The sequence below is a fragment of the Manis pentadactyla genome, chromosome 2, assembly GCF_030020395.1.
Source record: "Manis pentadactyla isolate mManPen7 chromosome 2, mManPen7.hap1, whole genome shotgun sequence".
In the NCBI taxonomy this organism is placed as follows: Eukaryota; Metazoa; Chordata; class Mammalia; order Pholidota; family Manidae; genus Manis; species Manis pentadactyla.
In genome coordinates, this window is record NC_080020.1 from 67,652,463 (window position 1) to 67,667,773 (window position 15,311).

Consider the following 15,311-nt stretch of genomic DNA (forward strand, 5'->3'; position numbering starts at 1 on the left):
ACAAAAATTGCTCAATAAATGTCAAGAGTGAATTTATCACAGGGAGAACATACCCCTTCTGTTGGAAGTACTCTGTTGAGAATTCATCTTTAGCACACTTCATTTTCTTTCTTTCTATAGTCTATTTCTTTGATCACCTTTGCTCTCTTTGTTAAAATTTTCTTTGATCCATACATATGGAAACTCTGAGCTACAAAACAATATAGTTAATCCCTAGTTTCTTAGAGGGAATTATTCTGTTGGTAGCCAAGGGATCTATTTCATGAATATATAATCTCAGAGTTACTTCCCTATCTCCTTGATGGTGGATTCATTTAATTTTATCTGTATAGCTATTCTTAAGAATCAAAAGAAATCCAGGAAAATTATTAGCTGTAGTCATTTTTCTTTCCAGTATTTCAGATAACACTATTCTGCTACATAGGCAGTATAAGCACTTTTTATTACCAAGTATGTATTCTCAATTCCTCCCTCCCATAACTTTAACTTTGATGTCATGCATTTTACTTTCCTGTAAGCTGTAATCACCAAATACATTGTTGCTATTATTTTGAACAAACTATTATCTGTTAGATCAATTAAGAATAACAAAAATGAAAGTATTTTATCTGTATTACTTCTGTAGTACTCTTTCTTTCTGTATATACATCTAGATTTCTGACCCATATAATTTTCCTCCTCTCTGAATAATTTATTTTAACCTTTCTTGCAAGGAAGATCTACTTAAAAGAAAAAGAAAATTCCATTTTTGCTTGCCTGAGATAGTCTTTATTTCTCTTTCACTTTAGAAGGATTGTTTCACTGGATACAGAATTGTAGATTGGTGGGGTTTTTTTCTTTCAATTATTTGAATATTTCAGCCCACTCTTTTCTTGCTTGTATGGTTTCTTTATAATTTTTCCTTGTAGTGTTGTCCCCTGCATCCCCTCTTACCAAAATCTCCCCTGCCCCTGGTCTGGCTTCTTTCCAGATTTTCTCTTTGTCTTTGGTTTTGTGCAGTTTTAATATAATGTAGGTAGTTGTAGTTATTCGTATTTATTTTGCTTAGAGTTCTCTGTACTACCTGGATCTGGGGTTTTTGTATATCATTAGTTTTGGGAAATTTTCAGCCACTTTTACCTCAAATAGTTCTTCGGTTCCTTTCTCTTTCTGCTGCTAGTATTCCCATTATGCCTGTGTTAAACCTGTTGTAATTGTCTTAGCAATTCTTGGATCTGCTATTCCATCTTTTCATTCTCTTTTTCTCTTTGTATTTCTGTTTTGGAAGCATCTGTTGACATATCTTGAAACTCTTTCATTCTTTCCTTGGCCATGTCCAGTATACTGATGAGTCCATCAAAGACGTTTTCCATTTTTGTTGTGTTTTGGATGTAATATTTCCTTTTGAGTCTCTCTTAGAGCTTCCATATCTCTGCTTACATTACTCATCTGTTCTTGTTTGTTGTCCACTTTCTGCAAAAAATTCTTTAGCATATTAATCAGAATTGTTTTAAATTCAAAGTCTGATAATTCCAAATTCTCTGACATATCTGAATCTTTTTCTGATGCCTGATTTGTCTTTTTAGCTCATTCCCCTTATCCTTTTGCCTTTAGTATGCCTGGTAATTTTTTTGTTGAAAGCTGGACACGATGTATTGGGTAAAAGAAATTTTGGCAGATAGGTTATTAGTGTGAGGTTTTAAGTTTATCTGCTATTAATTAGGCTGAGTTTACTATTTGCTGTAGCTCTGGGGTCCAAGGTTTGAATATCCTCTAATGTCCTTGTTTTTCTCTTCTCTGCTGTCTTTCAGTTTTCCTAGAGACTTTAAATGAAGTGTAGTCCTTCTATTTAGGTAGGACTTCTAGCTGTAATCTCTGTAACTTTATATGGGAACACTATTGAAGTGGTGTTAAGGTGGGTAAGGGTGGGAGGAAATGTCCTATGGCCCAATGATTAGGTCTCAGTCTTTTAGTGAGCCTGAATTCATGTCAGTTAGTCTCTGGTAAAATAGTTTCTTTTGTGGGCAGGCCATATTGAGAACAGTGTTCTGGAATATTTTTCATTTTCCCCTTTCCACCCTGGAAGCAGGAGGGGATTTTCTCTAGCCTTCACAGTGAGAAACTAGTGGAGATCATAGAAGTAAATCTCACAAAAGTTTGGGGAATCCACCTTTAAGGCTGAGCCCCTACCAGTTATTAATTTTTAAGCTAGTCTGTACTGAGCCTCAACAATTTATCATTTACAGTTTAAGGTGTGCTGGCTTCAACCAATAGCTTCTGCACCTGGGCTTTTGCTCCCAATAAGCCCTGAGTCTCTGGATCTGCCTGTTTGTCTCTCCAGTTTTCAGGATTGCAGTTTGCCCTCTGATCTCAGTTCTGTGACAGATCTAAGAAGAGTTGTTGATTTTCGGTTTGTTCAGCTTTTATTTTTTTCATGAGAATGGAAGTGACTATTTTCAAGTACTTTATGTGTCAGACCAGAAACAGATACAAGTTCCTGTGTTTCTTATTAGAATGAAGATTTCACTTTAGAGCATGCTTTAGCTTAAGTCTTTTCAATGTGTGAACTTCACTGAAAACATTGTTTCAGTGAATATTTGTTTGCAGTGAATATTGAGCACATGACATTTGGGTGGAGTTTTTTTTTTAATCTCATGTTGAAATTATCTTTTCATTTGTTGATTTTTCTAAGCAGACTGTAATCCTATGCAAGGTGGAAAGCAATGAATCCTGATACTTTCTTTTCTAAGCCTCATTTCAGCAACTAGAAAAGATTTTTAAAACCCTGAAACATCTTTTCTCCCTCAGAAGATGTAGACAGGATGAACAGTGAGGAGAATTTATGTGCCGTTTTGAAGTGCCTTTAATGTGCTCCCACACTATCCTGTGGGGATATAAGAAAGAGTAAAGGTAGGATACTCAAAATTGTAGTATTCTAAGGCTAGTCAGGTAACAGAAAGGTAAATGTTGTCAAGATTATATGTTAGATAATGATATTCAGTCATGTCCAGAGAAGCATAGAGGTGGGACATTTCTCTACCTTGGAGGATTGGGGTGAGGCAGAAAAAGTTACTTGCAATAGTTTACATATGATCTATCTCTTGGAGGATGACTGGGGCTGGAAAGAACACACAGGCAGAGACTGCCTAAGAGAGAGATGGTTTAGTCTTCGGTTACTTTTCTTCTGCAGTCACGAATTGGAGAACAAGGCAAACTGGGCAAGTTCAGTAGTGTTTCTCTGACTTTACTTGATGTATGGTTTTATTATTAGGTTTGAAATTATGAAATCCAAAACAGACACTTGCCCTATAATGTATTTCAAATCCAAATATAAGCAGTTTTTTAATTGTTTTGTATTATCCTGTAGTATGAAAAATTGAGAATTAACTGTAATATTGTATTTCATACTGACTTTAAGGTATGAACTGCCAAAATAGTTTGATTTTTTTAATTCTCAAATTATGTCTTCTAAATATTTTGCACACTGGTGGAATTCATTTTTGTTTGAGTTAAGTGTGATTGGTTTTATTGTTACTTTAAATATAAGGATATTTTATAACTTTATAGATATAAATTTGCAGAAATGATAAGACTCTGATTTTAGCTAATTTCATTTAGGTAAGTCATTTCTCTTGAAGTGGTAGGCCATTATATATCTTCATATATATTTTTAGTCTGATTCTACATATTTTTAGCCTATTTCAGGTCCACAATACCAATGTACTTCACTTCTGGTGAAGGCATAATGAACATACTTTTAACTACCACATTAAGATATAGGTATACTATTCAGTTAGAAACTTGCAAGTGATTGCTTAGTTCTAGTGTACTGTCATAGCCTTCAGAATTACCATAACTAGCCAAGATAAAGCTGTTTTAGTGTACGTTTAAAGTACTATTTCTAAAATGAATGAATACATACACATAGAAGAAAGAAATTTGAACTCCTTAAAGAAAGTTAGATAGAGAATCTATTTTAGATTGCAGATTCCAGCAACAAAGCAACTGACATCTTAATTTTCTAAAAATATCATCTACTTTTGCTAATAAAATTTGACTTTTAATTATGTTGTTGGTGATAAAATTGCTCTCTGAGATACTGTGCATACATGATTAAAAACATTTTTGAGGGAGAAACACTCCTTAAAATGATCATTAAAACCTATTAAGTCATTGCTTTTTCTCATCTCTCTCCTCACTCTGCTTTCCTTTTTGGAAATAGTGTTGCTGCTGTAATAAATTGCTATAAATGTAATGGCTTAATGCAACATAAAAATATCATGTCACAATTCTTTAAGTCAGAGGTCCAGTATGAGTGCCAACAGACTGAAGTCAAGGTGTGGACAGGCTGTGTTCCTTTCTGGAAGCTCTAAGGAAGAATCTATTTACTGTTTGAGTTGTTGGCAGAATTCAGTTCCTTGCAAGTTCAGAACTGAGGTCTTGCTTTTTTACTGGCTGCAAACTGAGGGTTATCCCACCCTTTAGAGACCACCACACTTCTCGGCTTGTCATATTCCTCCATCTTCAAAACCAGCAATGACCAATAAAGGCCTTTTCACTTTGCGTCTTTTTGACACACTGTTCTGTAATCTTCCGCTTAGAAGGATTTGTATGATTAGATTGGACTCCGTTGGATAATCCAGGCTAATCTCCATATTTGGGTCCCTAAACCACAATCATATCTGCAAAGTTCCTTTTACCATGTAATATAACATTTTAACAGGTTGTGGAACAGATCATGGACATCTTTGGGGAGCCATGTTTCTGCCAGCCACAAACAGTCATACTACCTGGTGCCCGACTTCACTGGGATGTTACCTCTGACCTTGCCCTTTGTGATTCAGTGAATACAAAAGAGGTGTTTGGATTCAGAGTCATGACAGTACTATATTAGGTATACTACCTGTATGGAAATTATAGGGGAAACAAATTCTAGAAACACTGAAAAAAAAATATGTTTTCAGAATATTGCTTTGAAAAACAAAGTCCTTTCATATTTTTTTGAGTTTGAGAATTAATTCTTAGTATTAAGGTCATGGTTATTCACACAGCAGCAGAAAATAAACGATTACAGGTATTCAGTAAAATTCTCTTAATTTAGTATCAAAACGTAACAGTTAAAAGACAAGTAAGAATGAGGATGTAATGCACACCATGATGACTACAGCTAACATCGCTGTGTGGTATGTAGGAAACTTGTTAAGAGAGTAAATCCTAAGTTCCCAACACAAGGAGAAAATTTTTTCTTTTTTTTTTTTTTTGTATCTATATGAGAAAATCAATGTTTGCCTAACCTATTGTAATCATCTCACAGTATATTTAAATCAAGCCATCACACTACATGCCTTAAACTTACACAGTGATGTATGTCAATTATTTCTCAATGAAACATGGGTCAGAAACATTCCAAGATAGAGATATTTAGAGCAATAACATAATAATTTATGTGAATTTCGATAATCGATGGCATTGCATCTTAATGTGTTATTTCTTTCCTTACCTAGATCATCACAAAGTATGTATATGAGCTCCTGGAAAAGGACTGTAATTTGAAAAAAATCTCTATTCCAGTAAGTCCAATTTTACAAAATCTTTATATTCACAAATGAAATAGTTTTCAATTCAGAAGAAAACTTATTTTAGTTTAACTGTGGTAAAAGTTTAAGTGTTAAACTCCCAATGTGTTGATATTTTAATGCCTATCAGTATACTTTATGCCATTGTGCATGAAGGTTTTTTTAAAGTACTACTTTTCACTGTAAAGAAAAGAAATTCTGATACTGTGTGTGTTTTTTTAAATGATGCAAATAAAGGACTCCTCTTTCCTCTACATTTTCTTATTTTATTGGTATATTTTTAGTTACTAATTTGAAGTAAACCAGTGTACTTTTTGTTGTACTAAACATTGATCATCTGTTTAATCATTTCTTGATTTTTCTTTTTTAACTCTGTTTTATTTCTATGTTGTTTCCTCTACATAGTCCCAAATCATTTCTGGTGCTTCCTATTTTATAACACTGCTCCTCTTTTTTGAGGAACACCTTTTTTAAATTTTGAACATTTTTCCATTTCAGAGTGAAAAAGTTTTAAGATTTTTTCTCGGATTCCAATTTTCAAAAATTTTTTTGTTTTTAATGTAAAACATGATAAAATGAAGAAATATTAATCCTAGGTGTGAAATGATATTGGGACTAGATCAGATGATCTTTGTTGACCCTGGCAACTCTTTGGTTTTAGGATATATAACAATGAGGGAAACATAATGAAACTAATAAATTTAAGCACAGAACTTTACATATAAATAATTTTGTTTACAAAAAATCTTGCATAAGATTTTTAAATTCTTTGGGTAATGTTAGCCTACTGTGAATTGGAGGGTTTGAGGATTTCTTAATACTACCCATCTTCACAAATTAATTAGATAGTTTAATTTTCTTTTAATCTATTTTATATTTAACTTTCTATAGATAAGCTCAAGACCTAGGTCATATTGTTAATCATTTATTCATTTATTCATTGATTCAAAAAAATACTTATTTAAGGGTCTTTTTGATGCTATGCACTTTTCTAAGTGCTGGTGACATACTAGTGTAAAAAGCATTATTCTATATAATAGGTAGGCCAAGTCTATATATTTGGAAAGTTTCCTATATTTAGTAAAACACAGATACATAAACCAATATTGTAGTCATCCGTTGGAGAGATAATTTGCCAGTGTATTTTGGATTCAAACTTTTCTTTTGACTTTAGGTCATCAAATGTCTTACATTATTAAAACTATACAGTTCACCCTTGAACAACATGGGTTTGAACAGCACAGGTTCACTTACACATAGATTTTTTTTCTCAATGAATATATTGGAAAACATTTTGGAGGTTTGAGACTTGAAAAAACATTCCTTCCTCTAGCTTACTTTATTTTTTTTTATTAGGGTATCATTGATATACAATCTTATGAAGGTTTCACATTAACAACATTGTAGTTTCAACATTCACCCATATTATCAAGATCCCCCCCCTCCACACCCCATTGCAATCACTTTGTCTATCAGTGTAGTTAAGATGCTATAGAGTCACTACTTGTCTTCTCTGTGCTCTACTGCCTTCCCTGTGCCTCCCTACGTTATGTGTGCTGATCATAATACCCCTTAATCCTCTTCTCACTTGCCCACCAACCGCCCTCCCCACCTCCTTTCCCTTTGATAACTTCAAGTCCCTTGGAGTCTGTGAGTCTGCTGCTGTTTTGTTCCTTCAGTTCTGTTCTGTTGTTATACTCCACAAATGAGGGAAATCATTTGGTACTTGTCTTTTTCCACCTGGCTTAGTTAATTGAGCATAATACCCTCTATCTCCATCCATGTTGTTGCAAATGGTAGGATTTGTTTTCTTCTTAAGACTGAATAATATTGCATTGTCTACATGAACCACATCTTCTTTATCCATTCATGTATTGATGGACACTTAGGTTGCTTCCATGTCTTGGCTACTGTAAATAGTGCAGTGATAAACATAGGGGTGCATATGTCTTTTTGAATCTGCGATCTTGTTTTCTTAAGGCAAATTCCTAGGAGTGTAATTAGTGGGTCAAATGGTATTTCTATTTTTAGTGTTTTGAGGAACCTCCATATTGCTTTCCACAATGGTTGACCCAGTTTACATTCCCACCAACAGTGTAAGAGGGTTCCTCTTTCTCTGCATCCTCACCAGCATTTGTTGTTCCTGGTCTTTTTGATGTTGGCCATCCTAACTGGTGTGAGGTGATATCTCATTGTAGTTTTAATTTGCATTTCCCTGATAATTAGCGATGTGGAGCCTCTATTCATGTGCCTGTTGGCCATCTGAATTTCTTCTTAATGAAGTTTCTGCTCAGATCCCCTGCGCATTTTTTAATTGGGTTATTTGCTTTTTGGGTGTTGAGGTGTGTGAGTTCTTTATATATTTTGGATGTTAACCCCTTACTGAATATGTTGTTTACAAATATATTCTTGCATACTGTAGGATGCCTTTTTGTTCTCCTGATGGTGTCCTTTGCTGTACAGAAGCTTTTTAGTTTGATGTTTTCCCATTTGTTCATTTTTGCTTTTGTTTCCCTTGCCCAAGGAGATGTGTTCAGGAAAAAGTTGCTCATGTTTATATTCAAGAGATTTTTGCCTATGTTTTCTTCTAAGAGTTTTATGGTTTCATGCCTTACATTCAGGTCTTTGATCCATTTTGAGTTTACTTTTGTGTATGGGGTTAGACAATAATCCAGTTTCATTCTCTTAAATGTAGCTGTCCAGTTTTGCCAATACCAGTCATTAAAGAGGCTGTCATTTCCCCATTGTATATCCATGGCTCCTTTATCATATATTAATTGGCCATATATGTGTGGGTTTATATCTAGGCTCTCTCTTCCATTGATCTATGGATCTGTTCTTGTGCCAGTATCAAATTGTTTTGATTACTATGGCTTTGTAGTAGAGCTTAAAGTTGGGGAGAGTAATCCCCCCAGCTTTATTCTTTCTTATAAGGATTCCTTTGGCTATTTGGGGTCTTTTGTGGTTCCATATTAATTTTAAAACTATTTGTCTAGTTCTTTGAAAAATGCTGCTGGTATTTTGATAGGGACTCTATTGAATCTGTAGATTGCTTTAGGCAGAATGGCCATTTTCACAATATTAATTCATCCTATCCATGAGCATGGGATGTATTTCCATTTATTGGTGTCCTCTTTAATTTCTCTCATGAGTGTCTTGTAGTTTTCAGGGTATAGGTCTTTCACCTCCTTGGTTAGGTTTTTTCCTAGGTCTTTTATTCTTTTTTATACAATTGTAAATGGAGTTGTTTTCCTGATTTCTCTTTCTGATAGTTGATCGTTAATAGGAATGTAACAGATTTCTGTGTATTAATTTTGTATCCTGCAGCTTTGCTGAATTCAGTCATTAGTTCTAGTAGTATGGGGTGGATTCTTTAGGGTTTTTTATGTGCAACATCATATCATCTTCAAACAGTGACAATTTAACTTCTTCCTTACCAATCTGGATGCCTTTTATTTCTTTGTGTTGTCTGATTGCCATGGCTAGGACCTCCAGAACTATGTTGAATAACAGTGGGGAGAGTGGGCATTCTTGTCTTTTTCCTGGTCTTAAAGGAAAAGCTTTCAGCTTCTCACTGTTAAGTATGATGTTTGCTGTGAGTTTGTCATATATGGCCTTTATTATGTTAAGGTACTTGCACTCTGTAGCCATTGTGTTGAGAGTTTTTATCATGAATGGATGTTGAATTTTGTCGAATACTTTTCAGCACTTATTGAGATGATCATATGACATTTGTCCTTCTTTTTGTTGATGTGGTAGACTATGTTTATGGATTTTCAAATATTGTACCATCCTTGCATCTCTGGAATAAATCCCACTTGATCATGAAGGATGATCTTTTTGATGTATTTTTGAATTTGGTTTGCTAACATTTTGTTGAGTATATGTGCATCTATGTTCATCAAGGATATTGGTCTTGATTTTCTTTTTTTGTGGCATCTTCACCTGGTTTTGGTATTAGAGTGATACTGGTCTCATAGAATAAATGTGGAAGTATCCCCTCCTCTTCTATCTTTTGGAAAACTTTAAGGAGGACAGATATGAGATCTTCTCTAAATGTTTGATAAAATTCAGTGGTGAAGCCATCTGGTCCAGATTTTTGTTCTTAGGTAGTTTTTTGATTACCAATTCAGTTTCATTGCTGGTAGTTGGTCTGTTCAGATTTTCTGTTTCTTCTTGGGTCATCTTGGAAGGTTTTCTTTTTCTAGAAAGTTGTACATTTCTTCTAGGTTATCCAGTTTGCTAGCATATAATTTTTCATAGTATTCTCTAATAATTCTCTTTATTTCTGTGGTGTCCGTAGTGATTTTTCCTTTCTCATTTCTGATTCTGTTTTTGTGTGTAGACTCTCTTTTTTTCTTGATAAGTCTGGCTCAGGGTTTATCTGTTTTGTTTATTTTCTCAAAGAAACAGCTCTGGGTTTCATTGATTCTTTCTGTTGTTTTATTCTTCTCTATTTTATTTATTTCTGCTCTGATCTTTATTATGTCTCTCCTACTGACTTTGGGCCTCATTCGTCCTTCTTCTAGTTTCATTAATTGTGAGTTTAGACTGTTCACATGTGAATGTTCTTCTTTCTTTAGGTAAGCCTATATTGCCATATACTTTCCTTTTAGAACTGCATTTGCTGTTTTCCACAGGTTTTGCAATGTTGAATTTTTGTTTTCATTTGTCTCCATATATTGCTTGATCTCTGTTTCATTTGGTCATTGATCCATTGATTATTTAGGAGCATGTTGTTAAACCTGAATGTGTTTGTGGGCTTTTTTGTTTTCTTTGCATAATTTACTTCTAGTTTCATACCTTTGTAGTCTAAGAAGCTTGTTGGTACAATTTCAATCCTTCTGAATTTGCTGAGGCTCTTTTTGTGGCTTAGTATGTGATCTATTCTGGAAAAATGTTCCATGTGCACTTCAGAAGAATATGTATCCTGCTGCTTTTGGGTAGAGTTTTCTGTAGATGTTTCTTAGGCCCATGTGTTCTAATGTGTTTTTCAGTGCCTCTGTCTCCTTACTTATTTTCTGTCTGGTTTATCTTGTCCTTCAGTGTGAGACGTGTGTTGAAGTCTCCTAAAATGAATGCATTGCATTCTGTTTCTTTAAGTCAGTGACTATTTGTTTCACATATTTAGGTGCTTCTATATTGGGTACATAGATATTTATAATGGTTCTATCCTCTTGTTGGACTTATTCCTTTATCATTATGTAATGTCCTTCTCTGTCTCTTGTTACTTTCTTCCATTTGTACAGGATTCTTTTGCCGTTTAATTTTTCTAATGATTACTATGGAATAATAACTTTGTGTAGGCGGTACCCTCTAATGCCCAGAAGCTCTATGCTCTGGAGCTGCCCAGCCCTTGGAGCAATGGTGGGGGTTGCAGGCGTGCAGTGCCTGGCACCTGCCAGGAGGAAAGAGCTCTTTCCTGCTTCCTAGCTGCAGTGCCTGCCTCCACTGCTAGGTTCAGTGGATTGATCACACAGGAAGGCATCTCTGCATTACATCCCTGTATGTTCTCTAGGCAGGGCCACCCACCAGCTGGCCTGGCATGATGGTGGAGGAGCAGGTGTGCATAGTGGTGCCTGCTGGGAAGAAGGTGCAGCAGGCTGCGTGTTGCAGTGGGGACCTGGGTGCCGCATTGCCAATCAGGGGAATGGAGTGTCTGAAGCTCCTGAAAGTTCCCAATATGCTGGGCTGAGTGAGCCCGGACTATTTTGTCACCTTCCCTTTCTCCTGAGCAGCAAGTTCTGTGTAATCCTTGCCCCTTTAGCAGCCCTCTCACTTTTGGGAAGTCTTTCAATGTGTCCGCCTTTCTTTTGTCCCAGAGTGACCTATTGTGAGTACCTGTTCTCCACAATAAGCTGGAATTTGTTTCTCCAAATATTTTGCCTGTCTTTGCTTTCTAACCCCACTGATGTCCAGAGCACCATGTAATGTGGGTTCATGCTCCTAGAGCAAATATTCAGAGGTGGGTGTTTAGCAGACCTGGGCTTCTACTCCCTGCCCATTCTGTTTTTCTTCCTCCTTCCTGTCAGCTGGTGTGGGCTGGGGAGGGTTCAGGTCCTGCTGGATTGTGCCTTTGCTACTTTACCCTTTTCTGTGAGATCCTCTTTTTTCCACAGATGTAGGCTGTCTGTTTTGCATTCTTCAGGTTACTCTTTCAGGATTAGTTGTATTTGCTGTATTTTCATGTTATATGTGGTTTGGGGAGGAGTTTTCTGCCTCACTTCTTTTGCTATCATTTTCCCCCTCTCCCCTCGCTTATTTTATTTTTAAGAATACAGTATATAATACATATGAAAATATATATGTTAATTCACTGCTTATGTTATCAAAAATTACATGCAGGTTTTCAACAGGGGTTGGCATCCCTAATCTCTGTTGTTCAGGGGCCAGCTGTATATTGAATTTAGTCTTTTGGAAAGACAAGAATTCTGTCACTTGTCCAATCTTCTTTTCTTGTTAATTTTATTCCTTTCAAAAGTTTCTGAAGAATAATTTTTTAGAGGCCCTTAGGTTAATTCATTGTTGCAACACTATTAATACTGAGTACTTTAACGCTTGTAGTTCCATGGAACCTTTAAACTCACTTCAATCCCCTAAATTTCCAGAACAAGCCTGGCTGTATAGAGCATGTTATATGATAAGGTTTCATTAATTTTCTTTATAGAAAGTCTGATATTATTAGGTTTAGGAGGACTTTTTGGTATAGATCTGATTATTTTCCTTTTATTTAAATTTAGAGTATAAAGCTAATAATCATAGAGAACACTTTATATGATACCTGTGTCATTCCCATTTTTGGTTAGTAAAGATCCCCAGATTTTATAAACTGAGAAGAAGCCCAAAAAATCATTTTGTTTTAGGAAATTAATATTTTCCTTAAATTATTATCACATGTTGTATATAGTTATAAAACTTTTCTCCCACAACTGTTAATTTTCTCCTTAGTTCTTTTAAATCCCAAAGCTAGCAGTGAGATTGTTGTTATGTACAATGTCATTCTTTTTACTAAAGGAATACCACCATATATATTTTCCTGATGATGAACTGAGTTTTAGTTCTATAATTGAACTATTTAACAAGAAAAATTTGTTTTGTTTTCTTTTTTCTTTAAAATAATAGCACTTTGGAAACCTATGATTTGGTAGTAAAGATCATGGTCATGTCTCATGTTTGCTTCCCACCTCACAAATGTAAGTGCAAAATATTTTCAGTTGTAGTGTCTCACACTTGTATAGAATATTGGGTATGTGAATTAGTTTAATAACATGACTACAAATTTCTATTCAGTTTATTCAGTCATGTTTAAATGAACATCACAATTAGTAGGGGGAATGAGCATCCCAAAGTGAATTAACTGCTAAAAATTGTTTGGTTTCACTGACCAATTAGTCTTTGAGTTGATGTCAGTTAAGTGAGGGGATGCACTGGAATGACCTATGTATGTATTCCTTCATGAAAGCTCAACTTAATAAATAAACCACTGTTTGAAGGTGAGTGTTTAAAAAGTAGAGCTGTTTCCAAACGTAAGTTAATAAAGAAAAATAATTTTATTCATATAGATACTTTACTATTAGCACCATCTTGATACAGAGTAGGTTATAGATACCAACTGCAGAGTCAGAATTCTGTTAAATTGAGATACATATTAGCCAATGACCATCTTAAATTCTACTCTGACTCTCTAATCATGAATACCATTACATTGTTTATTTTAATTTTTTTCCCTTGAATATTCTGATGTTCTCATATTTTTAAAGTCAACTTTTCTGGATGTTCAAGTAAAACTTCTATGAATTTTTCTTGGCTACTTTAATTTGTAGCCCATTAGTATTCTTGAACAGCATTATAACAAAAAGAAACACATTTTCGTCTTCTGAAAATAAGTACTCCTCCAGTTTTAAAGTGATTACTGTGGAATTTACAGTGCCAACATTCCATTGCTTAAAAAATTGACTCAGTTCCTTGGTAACAGGAAGGTTAGTCAAATAGAAAAAAGAAATAGTGATCAGCACCTACTGGAAAGTCTATAGATACAGGTTTTTTCATTACAATAAACAGATGTCTATTAGCCATTCCAGGATCTGTTAAGGCCCCACTGAGTTTAAGAGGCACTTTTATTTGTGCGGATTTACACATATTCTTTGGTAAATGAATGGAAACCTGTGTGGCTTCTTTTTTATTATACATGAACAGGTTGGCTTTTTAATTTTTCTTCTGTACTTACCACTTTTTTCTTCTTTTTTAACCTTTTTTAACTCAGTGATTCCTGTCTTTTCATATAATATTCCTAGGTAAAAGGGTTTTTCTTCTAAGATTTGGTTTTCCCTCATCTCTTATCCACTTCTGTTCTTCTGTGACTTCAGGCATACCCAACTTACATCATCATGATTTGCTTACTCTGGACGTCACATGGAAGTGAAGCTAATTTGGTCATGTTACACTTCATATGTCTCTTACAGCATACTTAATTATTAATACTCTACAGTTCTATAATTTTAATTCTTGGCATGTATTGCTCTTTCAAAATTCCTTATAATAAGAGGTTAGTTTAATCTGCAATACATGCATTAAGAGGATACATTATTTAGTTAAATGCCTTTTATCTAAAGGAAGTCACTGGTGATGTTTGATACGATTCCGTATTCCAAAAGTTCCTCCATTTGTTTATTTACTGAGTGTGTAACAGCCTCTCTTTTAGACATTGGATATGAAGCTGGACATAAACAGAAAAGTCTACACGTTCCTGTACTTACATGCTGGTGGAGGGAGCAGATGGTTAATAAACAGATACAGAAACAAATATATAAAGTAAAGCATACAATATTAGATTATGGTATATGCCATGAAGGAAGATAAAACAGAGAAAAGGACGGGAATTTGGGGGAAGGTTTTTAAAGGGGGGTAGTCAGATAACGCTTCATAGAGAAGAGTGTATTTTTTCTTAAGCCCTGTGGTCATGCTGTCTTTGGTGAAAGAATTGCCCTTTGTGCTATTTATACAAATGGCTAAACATCTATTATTGATACCTACCTGATTGTTTTAAAAATAAATTTTAATTTTTGTCTCTTCCAAGAATAGTGACTGGAACTTCTAGAATCCAGGGTATTTTTTGATATCTGGAGTTTTTGTCCATTTTGTATTTTGATAACTGTATAAATATTTACTGTTGACAAAGTGAAGATCTATTGCATTACACTGCATGTGGATTAATTTTCTCTATTTAAGGATGTGTATATCACCAGCCATCAAGACTTTAGCTTCTGGTTCTGACCTGTCTGCACAAATGCTTTCATTCCCAGTTACTGTCCACTGCTTATGTGGAATACCACTCAGTGTGTGCCATTGCTTATATATGAAAAATCTTCGGAAGTTATCTCTTCCTAAATGTCTTTTGAATCTTTCAAATCTAAGTTATATATCATCTAATTTAAACCTAAGCATCAAATACAATCCAAATGAATAAAAATATTCACTTTCATCCCATAAACAACTAGTGCATAAAATAAGTTTATCAGAGTACACAAATAATATTCCTTCATAAAATGATTGTTATATAATCCTATGTTCCCTGGAAATGAAAATTTCATAGTCCATTTATATAAAATAATAGGTGAATGAATTTTTTAAATAGTTCCTTCTCACACCTTTTAAAAGTTTAGTAGAATTCCTGACTGTATGATTTTCCAATGGGTGTATCCTCCACTTGGGTTTTCCATTTTCTGTTGTAGGTACAGCATTCTTCTGTAATAGAAT

General features: G+C 34.6%; 1 protein-coding gene across 22 annotated transcripts in view; it reads left to right on the forward strand.

Moving 5' to 3' along the window:
- Positions 1-15,311, forward strand: part of FAM172A (family with sequence similarity 172 member A) — a 466,743-nt gene that overhangs the window by 140,238 nt on the left and 311,194 nt on the right. For all 22 annotated transcript variants that reach the window (XM_057493474.1, XM_057493470.1, XM_057493468.1 and 19 more), the window contains one exon: positions 5,484-5,549. In XM_057493474.1, coding sequence (XP_057349457.1) covers positions 5,484-5,549 — 66 coding nt within the window. The remainder of the gene's footprint in view (positions 1-5,483; positions 5,550-15,311) is intronic.